Source organism: Geotrypetes seraphini, chromosome 10 (genome assembly GCF_902459505.1).
Source record: "Geotrypetes seraphini chromosome 10, aGeoSer1.1, whole genome shotgun sequence".
NCBI lineage: Eukaryota > Metazoa > Chordata > Amphibia > Gymnophiona > Dermophiidae > Geotrypetes > Geotrypetes seraphini.
In genome coordinates this window covers 142,028,632-142,043,441 of record NC_047093.1, presented here as the reverse complement: position 1 = coordinate 142,043,441, position 14,810 = coordinate 142,028,632, and the positions used below count along the sequence as shown (strand labels likewise).

General features: G+C 39.9%; 1 protein-coding gene across 2 annotated transcripts in view; it reads left to right on the top strand.

The window, feature by feature from the left end:
- Window positions 1-12,849, top strand: part of LOC117368079 (galactoside 2-alpha-L-fucosyltransferase 2-like) — a 40,765-nt gene extending 27,916 nt beyond the window's left edge. For both annotated transcript variants that reach the window (XM_033961367.1, XM_033961366.1), the window contains one exon: window positions 11,332-12,849. In XM_033961367.1, the coding sequence (XP_033817258.1) occupies window positions 11,332-12,428 (1,097 nt within the window). In that variant the 3' untranslated portion in view covers window positions 12,429-12,849. The remainder of the gene's footprint in view (window positions 1-11,331) is intronic.
- The last annotated feature ends 1,961 nt before the right edge of the window (window positions 12,850-14,810 follow it).

The window sequence follows — 14,810 nt, the reverse complement described above, 5'->3', positions numbered from 1 at the left end:
GGCAACATCTCACAGCACACTAGTGTGCCGCGGAACAGCGGTTGAAAAACACTGCTCTATACAACATCTATGCCCCCAACGCAGATACTCCGGAGTTTTTCCATGAAATCACAGCATCTGTTCTTGCTCAACCCAGTAGTACAATTATACTCGGAGGTGATTTTAATTTAGCTTTGGATCCTTCTAAAGATCGTAAATCCCAGGTCCGATATAAAAAATCAAGAGCTTGGTTTGCTCTGCAACAAATGTGTGCTAACCTGAAATTGTCAGACATTTGGAGACTCAAACAGCCCAGCCATTCTGAATATACTTTTTTCTTACATCCTCACCTCTCCTATTCACGAATAGATTATTTTCTTATTGGTCACCCTCTAATACCTGAAGTAACAGAATCTACTATTCACCCAATTAGCGTCTCGGATCACGCGGCCATTACCATGACTTTTAACATCACACTACCTGCAATTACACAAAAGCTCTGGCGATTTAATTCGTCTCTATTACAAGACTCCGGATTTACTGAACATATCAGAACAGCCATTAATGAATACTTCCATCTTAATCAACCGGAACATACTTCCTGGATATCTTGGTGGGATGCCTTTAAGGCTACCATCAGAGGACACATCATCTCCTATGTAGCTCACAAACACAAAACTCAGAGAAATAAATTGAATCAAATGGAGCTGGAAATCAAACGACTAGAAACTCTACATCAGCAAACTCCCTCTGATATGTCCCTCCTGACACAACTGGGTAAACAGAAATTTCAGTATAACACTCTGTTAAGTAAATCTGCTGCACATACGGTATTTCAAAAATCTACATCCTACTTCTCCGAAAGTAACAAATGTGGACATCTCCTTGCCTCTTTTCTGAAAAACAGAGCAAAAAAATCAGACATAGCTAGTATAATTTTGGAAGACTCGACTATCCTAACTGACTCAGCTGATATATCACAAGCCTTCATGAGATACTATCGCACCTTATATACTTCTGAATTGCCAGACCATTCCCCTGCCTCTTCCTTTCTGGATGACCTTCCACATCCCAAGCTGGATACTGCTCACTCTGAAATATTGGATTCACCTATAACCATAGAAGAATTATCCAGAACGCTTCACACTATGGCTCTTGGCAAAGCTCCCGGACCAGATGGTCTCACTGTAGAATTCTACAAGGAATTTCAGGACTTAATATTACCACAATATCTTAGATTCCTAGATCATCTAATTAATTCTGGCCACCCATCTGGCTCATTCACTGAAGCAAACATAATAGTTCTGCCGAAACCTGGTAAAGATACATCTAAAGTTACCAATTATCGACCCCTTTCTTTAATAAATATAGACGCCAAACTTTATGCTAAACTTCTTGCCAGCAGACTTCAATCGGTCATCACTAAACTCATAGATCCTGATCAATGTGGATTTATTAATGGCCGTCACTCCTCAAATAACACATATACTTTCTCAAATATTATTTCTTCATTACCCAACCTACATTCTTCTACGGACCAGCAAATGTTAGCCGTGGGACTAGATGCTGAGAAGGCATTTGATAGGGTAGAATAGTCTTTTATTTTTAATGTTATGCAATGGTTTGGTTTTTCGTCTACCTTTCTTCAAAAAGTTAGATTACTATATACATCTCCTTCTACTAAGACATTCATAAATGGCAAATTGTCATCTGCATTTAACCCTAGCAGAGGAACGAGACAGGGTTGTCCTCTTTCTCCACTTTTATTTGACCTTGCCCTTGAACCTTTACTTATTGCTATCCGTAACAACTCTCACATTCATGGTTTCCGGCATCTAAATCAAGAAATAAAAGTTTCAGCTTATGCTGATGATATATTGTTATATATTTCGCCTACATCTCTTTCACCACTATTAACTACGATAGAAAAATATTCATTAGAGTCTGGATATAAACTCAATAAAAATAAATCTATAATCATGCCCCTTAACTGTCCTGATACCAAATATGAAACTCTACAACTCGGATTTGAATGGTCGGAAACACAAATGAAGTATTTAGGTATACTTTTTGGGCCTACTATTGATGAAACTAATCACCTTAATGCTGAATACTTAATAAACACTGTCAAATCTTTAACTCAAAAATGGTCCCCACTTAATCTTTCCTGGTGGGGAAGATTAGAATCAATTTGAATGGTAGTTGCGCCTAAAATAATTTATGTATTAAGTATGATTCCATTTCTCCTCTCTAAACAAATATATAAACAAATAGATTCTCTCCTTTCTCAATTTTTATGGAATAAGAAACATCCCCGGATTGCTTTATCAAAATTGAAGGCGTGTAGAGCTAGAGGTGGAGTTAATTTTCCTTGTTTTCTTCAATATCATCAGGCCTTCATCATTCAACAATGGTCAAAATTCTCCTCTAAATCCTCTGAATGTCAAGTACCCGCCTGGACTAAACTGGAATGGGCTATGTATGGCCGGAGCAAGATTCAATGTATAGCATGCATCTCCCTATCAAACAATGAGCGTAAAAATATCATCTTGACGTCATTGAAAGAAGTTTTAACTTCAATTGATAACTCCCTTCCTATATCTTGGTCGAACACTAGTCGCATACCTTTATGGAATAACAACAGACTAAAAATTCAAGATAAACCAATAACGTGGCCACTTTGGCAAAATGCTGGAATCCATTACATACAAGACTTGTTGATTCATAACAGGTGGCTATCTTTCTCTGAACTGGTTGACAAATTTCATCTGCCCCCAAATCAATATTTCGCATGGTGGCAACTACGACACTGCATATTGAGCTACTATCCGAATGTTCTCTCCTTGCAATTAGTACCAAGTCTTATTTCAAATAACCTTACCATACTATCACTTGGTGGTAAAGCATCGCTATGGTATAAACTGATTAAAAAAATACATACTGACATCCGTAACCCTACTGAGACTAAATGGTCTAAAGAATTGAATCTTCCTTCAGATGCTATAGATTGGCAAACTGTTTGGCTCCTATTTTTTAAGTCTATCAGATCAGCCTCTCTACTTCAATCGATATTTTTTATGCTACATAAAACCACATGGACTCCTCTTTTATCGAACAAAATAGATGCATCTATATCACCTAATTGTTGGTCCTGCAAATCACAACCTGGCTCATTGTCGCATCTTCTATATTACTGCACATTTCTTACAGACTACTGGTCCAAGGTATGGTCTACTATATCAGATATTCTGGACATCACTGAACCGTTATCACTTTATATCGTAATATGCATGTCTCAAGGCCTACATAAACAGTTAGACACTCACGCTGCTAGATTGTTTACTATACTAATGGCCACGGCCATCCAAAACATTCTCTACAATTGGAAAGATCTATCTAAAGCTGATTTTCATGCTTGGTGGAATTCTATCTGTTTAACCGGGAAATATGAAAAGGTATTAGCTGAAAAAAATAATCAAACACAGCTGTTTACTCTCATTTGGTCACCCCTTATTCATTATTGTGAATCAGTTATTTAATCTATGATTTTTAACCTTTGGCATGGTCTACTGAATTATCATTGTTATTATATGATATTGCTCTTGTATAACCTTCTGTAATTCACTTCTGTATATATGCATCCAATATCCTGCTACTGATATATTTCTGCACAATGAGATCTTCTTTTTGTTATTAATGTTCCATATATTTGTATATTTCATTAAAACCAATAAAATATTTTGAACACACAAAAAAAAATAATGTCAGGCACACTGCTTTTAACTACTATGTTGCATAGTTTGGCGTCGTCGGCAAACAGTGATACTTTTCCTCTAAGCCCTTGGGTCATATCTCCTATGAATAAATTGAATAGAATCGGCCCTAAAACAGAGCCCTGTGGTACTCCACTCGTCACTGCTGACGTTTTGGAGGGGGTACCGTTTACCATTACCCTTTGAAGCCTACCGCTTAGCCAATCCCTAACCCATATAGTGAGTGTATCCCCTAATCCCATAGATTTTAGTTTGTTCAACAGCCTGCGGTGTGGGACGCTATCAAAAGCTTTGCTGATGTCCAAATATATCACGTCCAGGGACTCCCCGGCATCCAGATGACTAGTCACCCAGTCAAAGAAGTCAATCAGATTAGATTGGCAGGACCTTCCCCTGGTAAATCCGTGTTGGTGTGGATCACGTAGATTTTCTTCATCTAGAATTTTGTCGAGTTTCTGTTTGATCAGTGTTTCCATGAGTTTGCACACTATGGATGTGAGACTCACCGGTCTGTAATTTTCTGTTTTTGTTCTGCAGCCCTTTTTGTGGAGTGGAATTACGTTAGCTATTTTCTAGTCCCAGGGTACTCTTCCCGTGCGCATGGAAAGACTGAAGAGCACGGATAGTGGTTCAGCCAGAACTTCACACAGCTCTCTGAGCACCCTGGGGTGTAGATTGTCAGGTCCCATGGCTTTGTCTACTTTGAGTCTTGAAAGTTCGTAGTAGACGCTACTGGGTGTAAACTCATAATCATGAAACAGGTCCTTTTGGCTGTCTCTTGTCTGTAGTTGTGGACCAGCTCCCGGTGCTTCACAGGTGAATACTGAGCAGAAGTATTCGTTTAGTAGTTCTGCCTTGGTAGAATCAGATTCTGCGTAGTTTCCGTCTGATTGCCTAAGGCGCTCTATCCCATCCTTGTTTCTCTTCCTGTCGCTAATGTACCTGAAGAAGGATTTATCCCCTTTTTTAATGTTCCGTGCTAGATCTTCCTCTGTTCGAAGTTTTGCCTCCCTGACTGCCTTTTTGACAGCTTTAGATCTGGCCAGATAGTCTTCTTTTGCCTCCCTCTTCCCAAGATGTTTGTAGGTGATAAATGCTTTTTTTTTCTTTTTAATGAGGTCCGTAATTTCCTTGCTGAACCATTGTGGTTTTTTTGTTTCTCCGGCGTTTGCTTACTGTATTTATGTAGCGGCTAGTTGCTTCGTTCAGGATGGATTTCAGATTTGACCACATAGTTTCCGGATTGTCAGTTTCTGCATGGTCTTGCAGCTCTTGATGGACAAAGTCTCTCATGTGGTCGAAATCTGCGCCCCTAAAGTTGAGGACCCTCGTTGCTGTGTTTGATTTAGAGTAGCCTTTCCTGAGGTTGAGCCATACCATGTTGTGGTCGCTGGAGGCCAGCGTGTCCCCTACTGATACCTCCGAGACACTGTCTCCATTTGTGAGTACCAGGTCCAGTATTGCCTGTTCCCTGGTGGGCTCTAATACCATTTGTTTGAGTTAATATTCTTCTGCTACCACTCGTAGTCGCAGAGAGTGTGTTCCAATCTGCATCTGGCATGTTGAAGTCCCCTAACAGTACTGTGTCACCGCGCAAAGTGATGTTCTTTATGTCCTCAATCAATTCCCTGTCTTTGTCTTCCTGTTGTCTTGGAGGTCTGTATACCACACCGAGGTAAAGGCATTTTTCATTCCCTCTGGCCAGGTTTACCCAAAGTGATTCCCCTGTGTATCTAACCTCTGTGATTCTGGTAGTTTTGATATTATCCTTAGTGTATGGTGCTATCCCCCCTCCTAACTTGCCCTCTCTGTCTCGACGAAGTAGATTGTAGCCTGGTATAACCATATCCCACCCATGTGAGTCTGTAAACCAGGTCTCGGATATCGCTACTACGTCAAGGTCAGCATTCCTTATCTCTGTTTCTAGTTCCAGGATTTTGTTGCCCAAGCTGTGTGCGTTAACATACATTGTTCTCCAAATTTGTGATGAGATGCCTGTCCCCGTTAGTGTGGCTCTTGTTTCTTTGTGTATACTATGGGTACTTACCTTAGGCTCAGAAGTGTGGGTGCTACTTGCTTCCCCAGGGTGGATCCTTGCTGCTCTGGAATGTGTGTATGTCCCCTCCCCCAACTTACCTAGTTTAAAGCCTTCCGAAGTAGGCGGGCTAGTCGATGTCCAAATACTTTCTTGCCTCTCTTGGTCAGGTGTAATCCGTCAGGTCCCTGTAGTCCTTGTAGCGCCTCTCCGTGGTCTAGGAATCCAAAGTTCATCTCTAAACACCATTCGCGAAACCACTCGTTGGTCCGATGGATACGCCCTTCCCTGTCTCTGCCTTTCCATACTTTCTTCCATTTCTCTCACTAGCAGCTCATACTAATTCTCCCAACTGCTTGTATTATAAGTATTCCTCTTATCATGCTCTCACATGATTTAAGCTTCACACAATCTCTTCAAAATTATACTCTCTTTATAACGTATATGCATATGCTAACTTTCTGTTTCCTAGGTGCTCAAACACAATCATTCTAGCTTTATAACCAGAGAGAATGGCTTGTGTGCTCCATTCTCTGTTCTCAGTCAATGACTCCATTGAAAAGTTCTCCCTTTAGGTTGGAACCTTTAGTGTTCCTGTTACCGTTTGTTTTGAGACTCACAAGTACATTATGGTTTTCATTGCTCCTCCTGTGTATATGTCATGCTTACACAATATTGATATGTTACATCAATAACGGCTTTTACAACTCCTTTTTCAGCAGCCCTTATGACTAATTTGAATCGTCCGCCCACTAACATCATGTAAATGTAAATGGTCTTAAAAATCCTATTAAAAGGAAAAAAATTCTAATTCATCTTAAGAAATTTGCACCTAGCATAATCATGCTACAAGAAACCCATGTGTCAGATATCTCTTATCTCACCAAAACATGCAAGTGGATTAAAACTTTTATTGATTCTCCCTCTATCGGAAGAAAAGGTGAAGTTTCTATTCTCTTTCACAGATCACTTAACTTTCAAATTCTTCAACAATTTATAGATCCAGAGGGCAGATGGATAATAGCACAAGTTAAATTGAATGATGTCACTTTATTGTTGGTAAATATATACGCTCCCAACTCTGACTCTCCGGAATTTTTTCTCAGTCTTATCAATAAGATTCAAGAGCTTGAACCCCACCCACTAATAGTAGCTGGCAATTTTAATACTTTAGTAGACCATGTCCTGGATAGACAATCTAAACACAAGCTCTCTCCACAGAGATCCACATCCGCACTTAACTCCATATTACAGCAATTAATTCTGGTGGATCCATGGAGACTTCAGCACCCTGATGCTCGAGAGTACACCCACCACTCATTTCCACATCATTGTTTTTCTCGTATAGATTATATTTTTGTATCCCACTCCCTACTACAATCAGTGACTTCATCTAACATCTCACCAATCCTTATCTCGGATCTTGCAATAACCTCTATCTCACTTATATGGCGGGGAACAAGCCTTCCTCGATCTCCTTTGTGGAAACTGCAACCTTCACTTCTGGCAGAAGATAATCTCCCACATATCAAGCAGTTTATTCAGGAATTCTTTTCTATCAACAATAGCTCAGATGTATCTCCCTCAACCCTTAGGGAGTCCTTTAAAGCTGCCCTGCGTGGCGAACTTATCTCCATGGCGGCATTTAAAACTAAATCGGACAAAATTGCGTTATCACAACTAGAATCTTCTATTAAACTTGAGGAATCCAAATATATTGTTTCTAATGACCCTCTTGTTTACAACAAACTCTGCCAATTAAAATATGAATATAATAAAAAGCTCTCTGTGCAAGCAGGACAGGAAATATTTGTTACTAAAGCTAGATTCTATATTGAAAGCAATAAATCAAGCAAAATGTTAGCAAATTATCTCAAACGAAAAACAGAAAGATTACGCGTAACAGCTATAAAAGATAATAATGACAAAACTGTCATTGCATTCCCGGACATCCTTAAAGTCTTTTCCGATTTCTATGCAACATTATATCAATCAAAATCAACTTCAGAGGCTTCTTGTATTCAAAACTTTCTCCATACTTTGTCAGGATCCAAGTGGAACTCCTCTGATGTTGATTTCTTAGAAAAAGAGATCTCCGAGGAAGAGATACTCACAGCTATTAAACAAATGCCTATTGGAAAATCGCCTGGCCCAGACGGAATCCCAATTGAGTTCTATAGACTTTTTAAATCCGATTTATCAAAATGGCTCCTTAATTTCTATCAACACCTTTCTCCAGAATCAGTTTCTTCTACCAGATTCACTGATGCTGTTATCACTGTCATGCCTAAACCTAACAGAGATCCTCTTCTCGTTCAAAATTTTAGACCTATTTCCCTTCTCAATGTTGACTACAAAATTTATGCAAAGGTCCTTTCTAACCGGCTCAAATCTATTGTCAACAAGATGATCCACCCCAACCAAACTGGATTTATGCCGGGCAGATTAATTTCGGACAATACACGTTTTTTTTTTCACGCCTCTCACATTGCGCAATCTCTTTCAGCTCCTGCTCTAGCCCTTTCGCTCAATGCAGAAAAGGCATTCGATAGAGTAGAGTGGAAATACCTTTTCTTAATTCTTAAATGGTTTGGTGCTCCAATTAATCTCATCAAAATGATACAAACCCTCTACACTAACCCGTCTGCAACAATTATAGTGAACAATTCCTTATCTCTTCCTTTTCATTTGCAATGAAGTACTCAGCAGGGTTGCCCCCTCTCTCCATATCTATTCAACCTTGCTCTCGAACCATTGCTTATTGCACTACGAATGAATGTAGATTTTAAGGGACTCTTAATAGACTCTCTGGACATTAAATTATCCGCATACACAGATGACATCCTTTTGTACGTTTCAGATCCCAACACGTCGATCCCCACGATCTTAAACACTATTGCAGAATTCTCTACCTTCTACAAAATAAACCAACAAAAAACAGAGTCCCTACCTCTAAATTCACTTGTTCATTCTTCTTTAGTCACCTCACTTGGGCTGATATGGGTGCCAAACAAACTTAAATATCTTGGCATAGAACTTTCTCATTCCCTAGATGATACGATTGCCATTAATAGTGATAAAATATTCTCATCCATTAAATCATTAACTCACTCTTGGCATCCACTCAATCTAACTTGGTGGGGTCGATTGGAAACAATAAAAATGATGATTACTCCAAAAATAAATTATATTTTACTCATGATCCCCGTATTATTCCATGCCTCCTTCTATAAAAATATAGATCATATTCTCACAGCTTTTCTATGGAAACATAAACAACCTAGATTGGCTTTGAAAAAATTAAAACTTAAGAGAGAACAAGGTGGGGTGCTGTTCCCTGACTTTATCAGTTATCATAAAGCCTTTATTACTCAACAAGGGCTTCATTGGCTCACTGATCACTCTGACTACACGATCTCTTGTTACTCGTTGGAGGAAAAAATATCTCAACCTATCCCCTTAACAACACTATTGTCAGCGCCGACCTCGCTCATTAAAAATCCACTTGTACTTTCTACATATTAATGTTTACAAGAATTTGATAAGTCGCTTGAATTTCCTTTTCACATATCCACATATGCCTATCTTTGATTCAACTCTAAAATACATATTAACAGAACTCCTTTCCTTTGGAAAGAATGGGTTGATAAAGGTATTCTTTGACTTCAAGATGTCCTAACCCCTGAGAAAACTTTAATTCCTTTTTCTGGATTACAAGACAAATTTTCAATTGATGTTAAGGATTACTATAAGTGGCTGCAACTTTATCACTGTTTACATCACAAAAATCTTCTACAAAATTTTCACACTCGTATCCCCTCTATTTCAACCCATGCCACCGTTCTATTGCATAATGGTCACACGGCCTCAAAATTATATAACATGCTAATATCTGCAGATACTTCGTCTGTTGAGAGTCTGCAACACATTTGGGAAAAAGATTGTGGTTTGTCCTTAAGCAAACAAGATTAGTCTGTATTTTGGAAAAAATCTGCACGACCACTAGCCTCCGCTAGTATATCCCAATCCATGTTTTTTCTGTATCATAAGGCCCCGTGGACTCCCCATAAACTTTCATTGGCAGGTCTTCTCCATACTAGCAATTGTTGGAATTGTGGACAAGCTGCTGGCTCATTGCTTCATATGATATATGAATGTATGTATGTATTCAAATTGATATCTCTCTCTCCACAATAATATTCAAATCTCAAGCTTTAGGAGAAGTTATCAACGATGATCATACTAAACTCATAGATGCTCTTCTCTCCATAGCACTTAAAAATATTCTTTCCAACTGGAAATCGGCTAACTCTCTCTCCTCACACCTATGGTGGCAATTAGTTATGCAGTATTATAAATATGAATCGACCCTTGCCAAGAAATTTGCGCACACGATCTCTTTTAATAAAAATTGGTCTCCTTTACAATTGTATCTGCAGTCACTACCACATAGTGTTTAATGATTTTTTTCTTTTATTTAACTCATGCCAACTTTCTTGTCTCCTTTGTATCATTGTAAGCATACCCATTGTTATTGCACTGCTATACTTTATGCTGATATCTGCAATGATGTACTGTGAAACTCAAAGAAGTTCTGTTCTAGTTTTCATGTAACTTTTTGTAGGGATGGAGATCTGATAAGTTCTGATCCAAGGCATCAGAACAAAGGCAGGGTCAACACTCAGGTGGTTCTGAGCGCAGGTCAGGTCGGCACACCGACCTAGGCCCTGTGTGCGGATATAGGCCTGTGTGTGGATCCAGGCTTGAGTTTGGTTTTGAGGCCCTGTTTCTCATCTCCTCTCCCTCTCCCTCTCCCTCCTGCCATGTATTCATTCTAAGCAAGGACAAAGGTTACACCTTGAGCCCCCCGACTCTTGCCACTTATTAACCTGACACAGGTTTATTCCCATCTTATCTCATATCTTGTTTAAGCATCCCTTATATGGGCAACAATCAGACTTTGCCTGAGCAGGCATTGACTTAAGAGCTTAAGGAGTATGCATTATAACCTTTGGACTGTCACATGCTATAGTAAGATTTGAGACATATCAGAAATGTACACATTGGAATTCACTTTATTGTAACTGTTATTATGTATTCATATGTCACGTGATATAGTAACTTTATAATCACATGAAATAGATAAACAAAGTATTGACTTGATCTAATCCTCACTGTAAATGCATTATGACATCATAACCTTGTAGAGCATTAGCTAAGTCATTAATGGAACTATGATTTGCAATAAAAGGGGGAGAGACCATCCATTTAGGTCGCCTCATCCCACTCTGAGCCTTGTGTGTGCAGCATCATTCCTACAACTTTTTGAAAATTCAATAAAATTTTCATGGAAAAAAAAATAAAATTTTTTTGTAAAGTATATTTCTAAGTTTATATTTTAATAGTAGGATATAATGGCATGATATTGGTTTGGTTTACCATATGTATATGAATGCTTTCTTTGCAAACTTTCTTGAGCTCTTTGGTACATTATGGTTTAGAAAAATTATGTTTTACTGTAACTCTTTCATTTTCCTTTCCTAGGCCATCCTCAGATCACAGTGAAGAGGAAAGAGGCAGCTTTCAGGATGTCCTGGAAGTATTACATCATTGGGTTCTTCCTCCTGGTTGTCTTCTCTCTGTCTGTAATCTTTCAACTCAGTAATAAGTGGGTCAATGAACAAAGTAAAGAGCTCCTGGATGCTTCTCTCATGCCAAGCATGGATAAAGCCACAGAGGACAGTAACAAGAACAAGCAATGCAAAACCAAGAAGGGGAAGGGCATTTGGACAGTGAACAGCAGTGGTCGCTTGGGCAACCAAATGGGACAATTTGCCACACTGTATGCCTTGGCAAAACTTAATGGTTATGAGGCCTACTTACAACAGGCAACTTTTAACTGGTTGGCCCCAATTTTCAAGATCAGCTTACCAGTGCTACACAAAGATGTGGTTGGTAAGATACCCTGGAAATACCATTGGGTCCATGACTGGATGTCAGAGGAATACAAGCACATTGAAGGGAAATACGTAATGTTCACAGGCTACCCTTGCTCATGGACCTTCTACCACCACATCCGAGAGGAGATCCTCCGGGAGTTCACCTTCCATGACTTCATCAGAGATGAGACCAACAAGTATTTAGAGCAAGTGAAAGGGACAAGGAAGAATGCCACCTTCATTGGAGTTCACGTGCGAAGGGGAGACTACGTCAATGTAATGCCCAACACATGGAAAGGAGTAGTGGCAGACAAGACCTACCTGGAGAAGGCAATGAGCTATTTCCGTAATAAGTATCAGGAACCTGTCTTTGTGGTGACCAGTAATGGAATGGAGTGGTGTAAGGAGAACATTAATGTTTCTAGAGGAGACGTCCACTTCTCCGGGGATGGGATGGAGTCCTCACCTGGGAAGGATTTTGCCATCCTTGCTCATTGTAACCACACTATCATGACCATAGGCACCTTTGGTTACTGGGCGGGCTACATGACAGGAGGGGAGACTATTTACCTCACCAACTTCACTCTACCAGAGTCTGCATTCTTGAAAGTCTTCCATTACGATGCTGCTTTCCTACCAGAGTGGAAGGGGATCCCTGCTGACCTTTCACCTCTTCTTCAAAAACTAAAGAAATCAAATTAACCCCTTTTTCTCCTCTTACTTGTCAAAATCTGAATAAATCTGAGATCTTTCTAGGACATATTTGGTAAATTTCTGGAAGCAAAGCTTGAGAAATTAAAATTATGCATGATTCAGAGTAAATGCCAGGTCCTTTCAGTCCGAGGACCTCAGAAGTATGAGCAGAAAGAGCAGCTAAAGAACAGCTAAAGAGATGCTTGTTGGACAGGACTGCATCACTCTGAGAAAGTGTAGCATATTAGTTAAAGAAGCAGACTGGGATCTAGGTTCCAATCTCACATCTACCACCAACACACCTTGTGACTTTATGCAAGATATTGTATCTTTCATTGCCTTAAATGCTCATTAAGCCTTTAACTAAGCTTTGAAGCTTGAGACTTAATGTACTGAATATTTATTATCACCGATCAGCACTGTGAATGTCCTGGAGATTCTGTAAAAATGATGTGTAAAAATAAATAATTATTATTTAAGCATTTAGCCAGTGGCGTACCAAGGCGGGGGGCGGGGGGGGGGGAGGTCCGCCCCGGGTGCAAGGCCCGGGGGGTGTACAGCTGGCCACTTACCGGGATATAGGCTGCCACCGGGGAAAGGCTGCCATTGCTGTCATCAGAAAGAAGTCTGCGCCGAATTCTCCCTCCCTGCTTCTCTTCCCCGAGCCGAGCAACTCTAGCCGTCCGACGTCAATTCTGACGTCAGAGAGGACGTTCTGGGCCAGCCAATCGCTGCCTGGCTGGCCCGGAACGTTCTCTCCGACGTTAGAATTGACGTCGGGCAGCCAGAGTTGGTTGGCCCGCGGGAAAAGAAGGAGGGCGAATTCGGCGCCGGCCTGTTTCCGATGGCCAGTGGCAGCCTTTCTCCGGCAGTGGTGGCAGCATGGTGGTGGTAGCGGCGGTGGCATGGGGGAGGGAAGGGAGAAAGAAAGAAAGGGGGGGGGAGCTAGAAAGAAAGCAAGGGGGAGACAGGGATCCAGAAAGAAAGAAAGGGGGCAGGGTGAAAGAAAGAAAAAAATGGGGCATGGGGAAAGAGAGAGAAAGACAGACATAAAGAAAGAAAGGGGGCATGGAGAGAGAAAGAAAGAAGGGGGTAGGGTGAAAGAAAGAAATGGGGCACGGAGAGAGAGAGAGAGAAAGACAGACATACAGAAAGAAAGGGGGCATGAAGAGAGAAAGAAAGAAGGGGACAGGATGAAACAAAGAAAAAGTTGGGGGAGGGAATGAAGTCTGGAGGAGAGGAAGCATATAGGAGGCTGAAAGAAGGGAAGAAATATTGGATGCACAGTCAGAAGAATAAAGTGCAACCAGAGACTGATGAAATTACCAAACAAAGGTAGGAAAAATGATTTTATTTTCAATTTAGTGATCAAAATGTGTCCGTTTTGAGAATTTATATATGCTGTCTATATTTTGCACTATGGGCCCCTTTTACTAAACTGCAATAGCAGTTTTTAGCGCAAGGAGCATCGAGAGCAGCGTGGGGCATTCAGCGCAGCTCCCTGCGCTAAAAAACACTATTGCGGTTTAATAAAAAGGGAGGGGGTATATTTGTCTATTTTTGTATAGTTGTTACTGAGGTGACATTGCATAAAGTCATCTGCCTTGACCTCTTTGAAAACCCGCGGAATATAAATAATAATTAATATTTTCTCTGCGTACAATGTGCTTTGTGTTTTTAAAATTTTATTGTTGGTAGATCATTTTGACTTGGCCACGAAGGTAACGGGGAGGGAGGGAGGGGAGCTGCTGAAAGACATCTAGTAATCCTTGCAGGCTTGACTGCAGGGAATTATTTTTGTAAAATCATGTTTTGTTATGTGAAAGGCATTATTTAGACTTTAATTTCTATGAATGAATAGAATGAAAATGATATAAAATTACTTGCTTGTTTTTATATGCGTGCACTGAAGGAAAGTGGAGAGAGAGTGGGCTGAGGACGCTGAAGGGAAATGGGGAAGAGAGAGTGGGGAGAAGACGCTGATTTATTAATTGACAATTGTACAGAATATTGTTTCTTTTTATACTTTAATATAATAAGTTCAATATAAAACAATTCAAGGCTTGTGTGGATGGAATCAGGTGGTTTGTGGGGATGAGGACCGAGCTTACGGGGATTAGTCCAATAAAATGGTATTTTCATATTTCTCATTATTTGTTTTATTTTTATTTGTTGATTTGTAAAGTGGTGATTGTTATGTATCAGTTTTTCAAATTTACATCTACTGTCTTTATATTTTGCACAGTATTAGAGGACATGTATTACTATTTTTGTGGCGTTGTGGTGTTGCATTGTATGCAGAGTCTGGTTTCTTGGCAGTTCAGTTTAACTTTTGTCTACATATTTCTATTTTTAGTTTGTGATTATTCCATATTGGGTAAAGGTGTATCT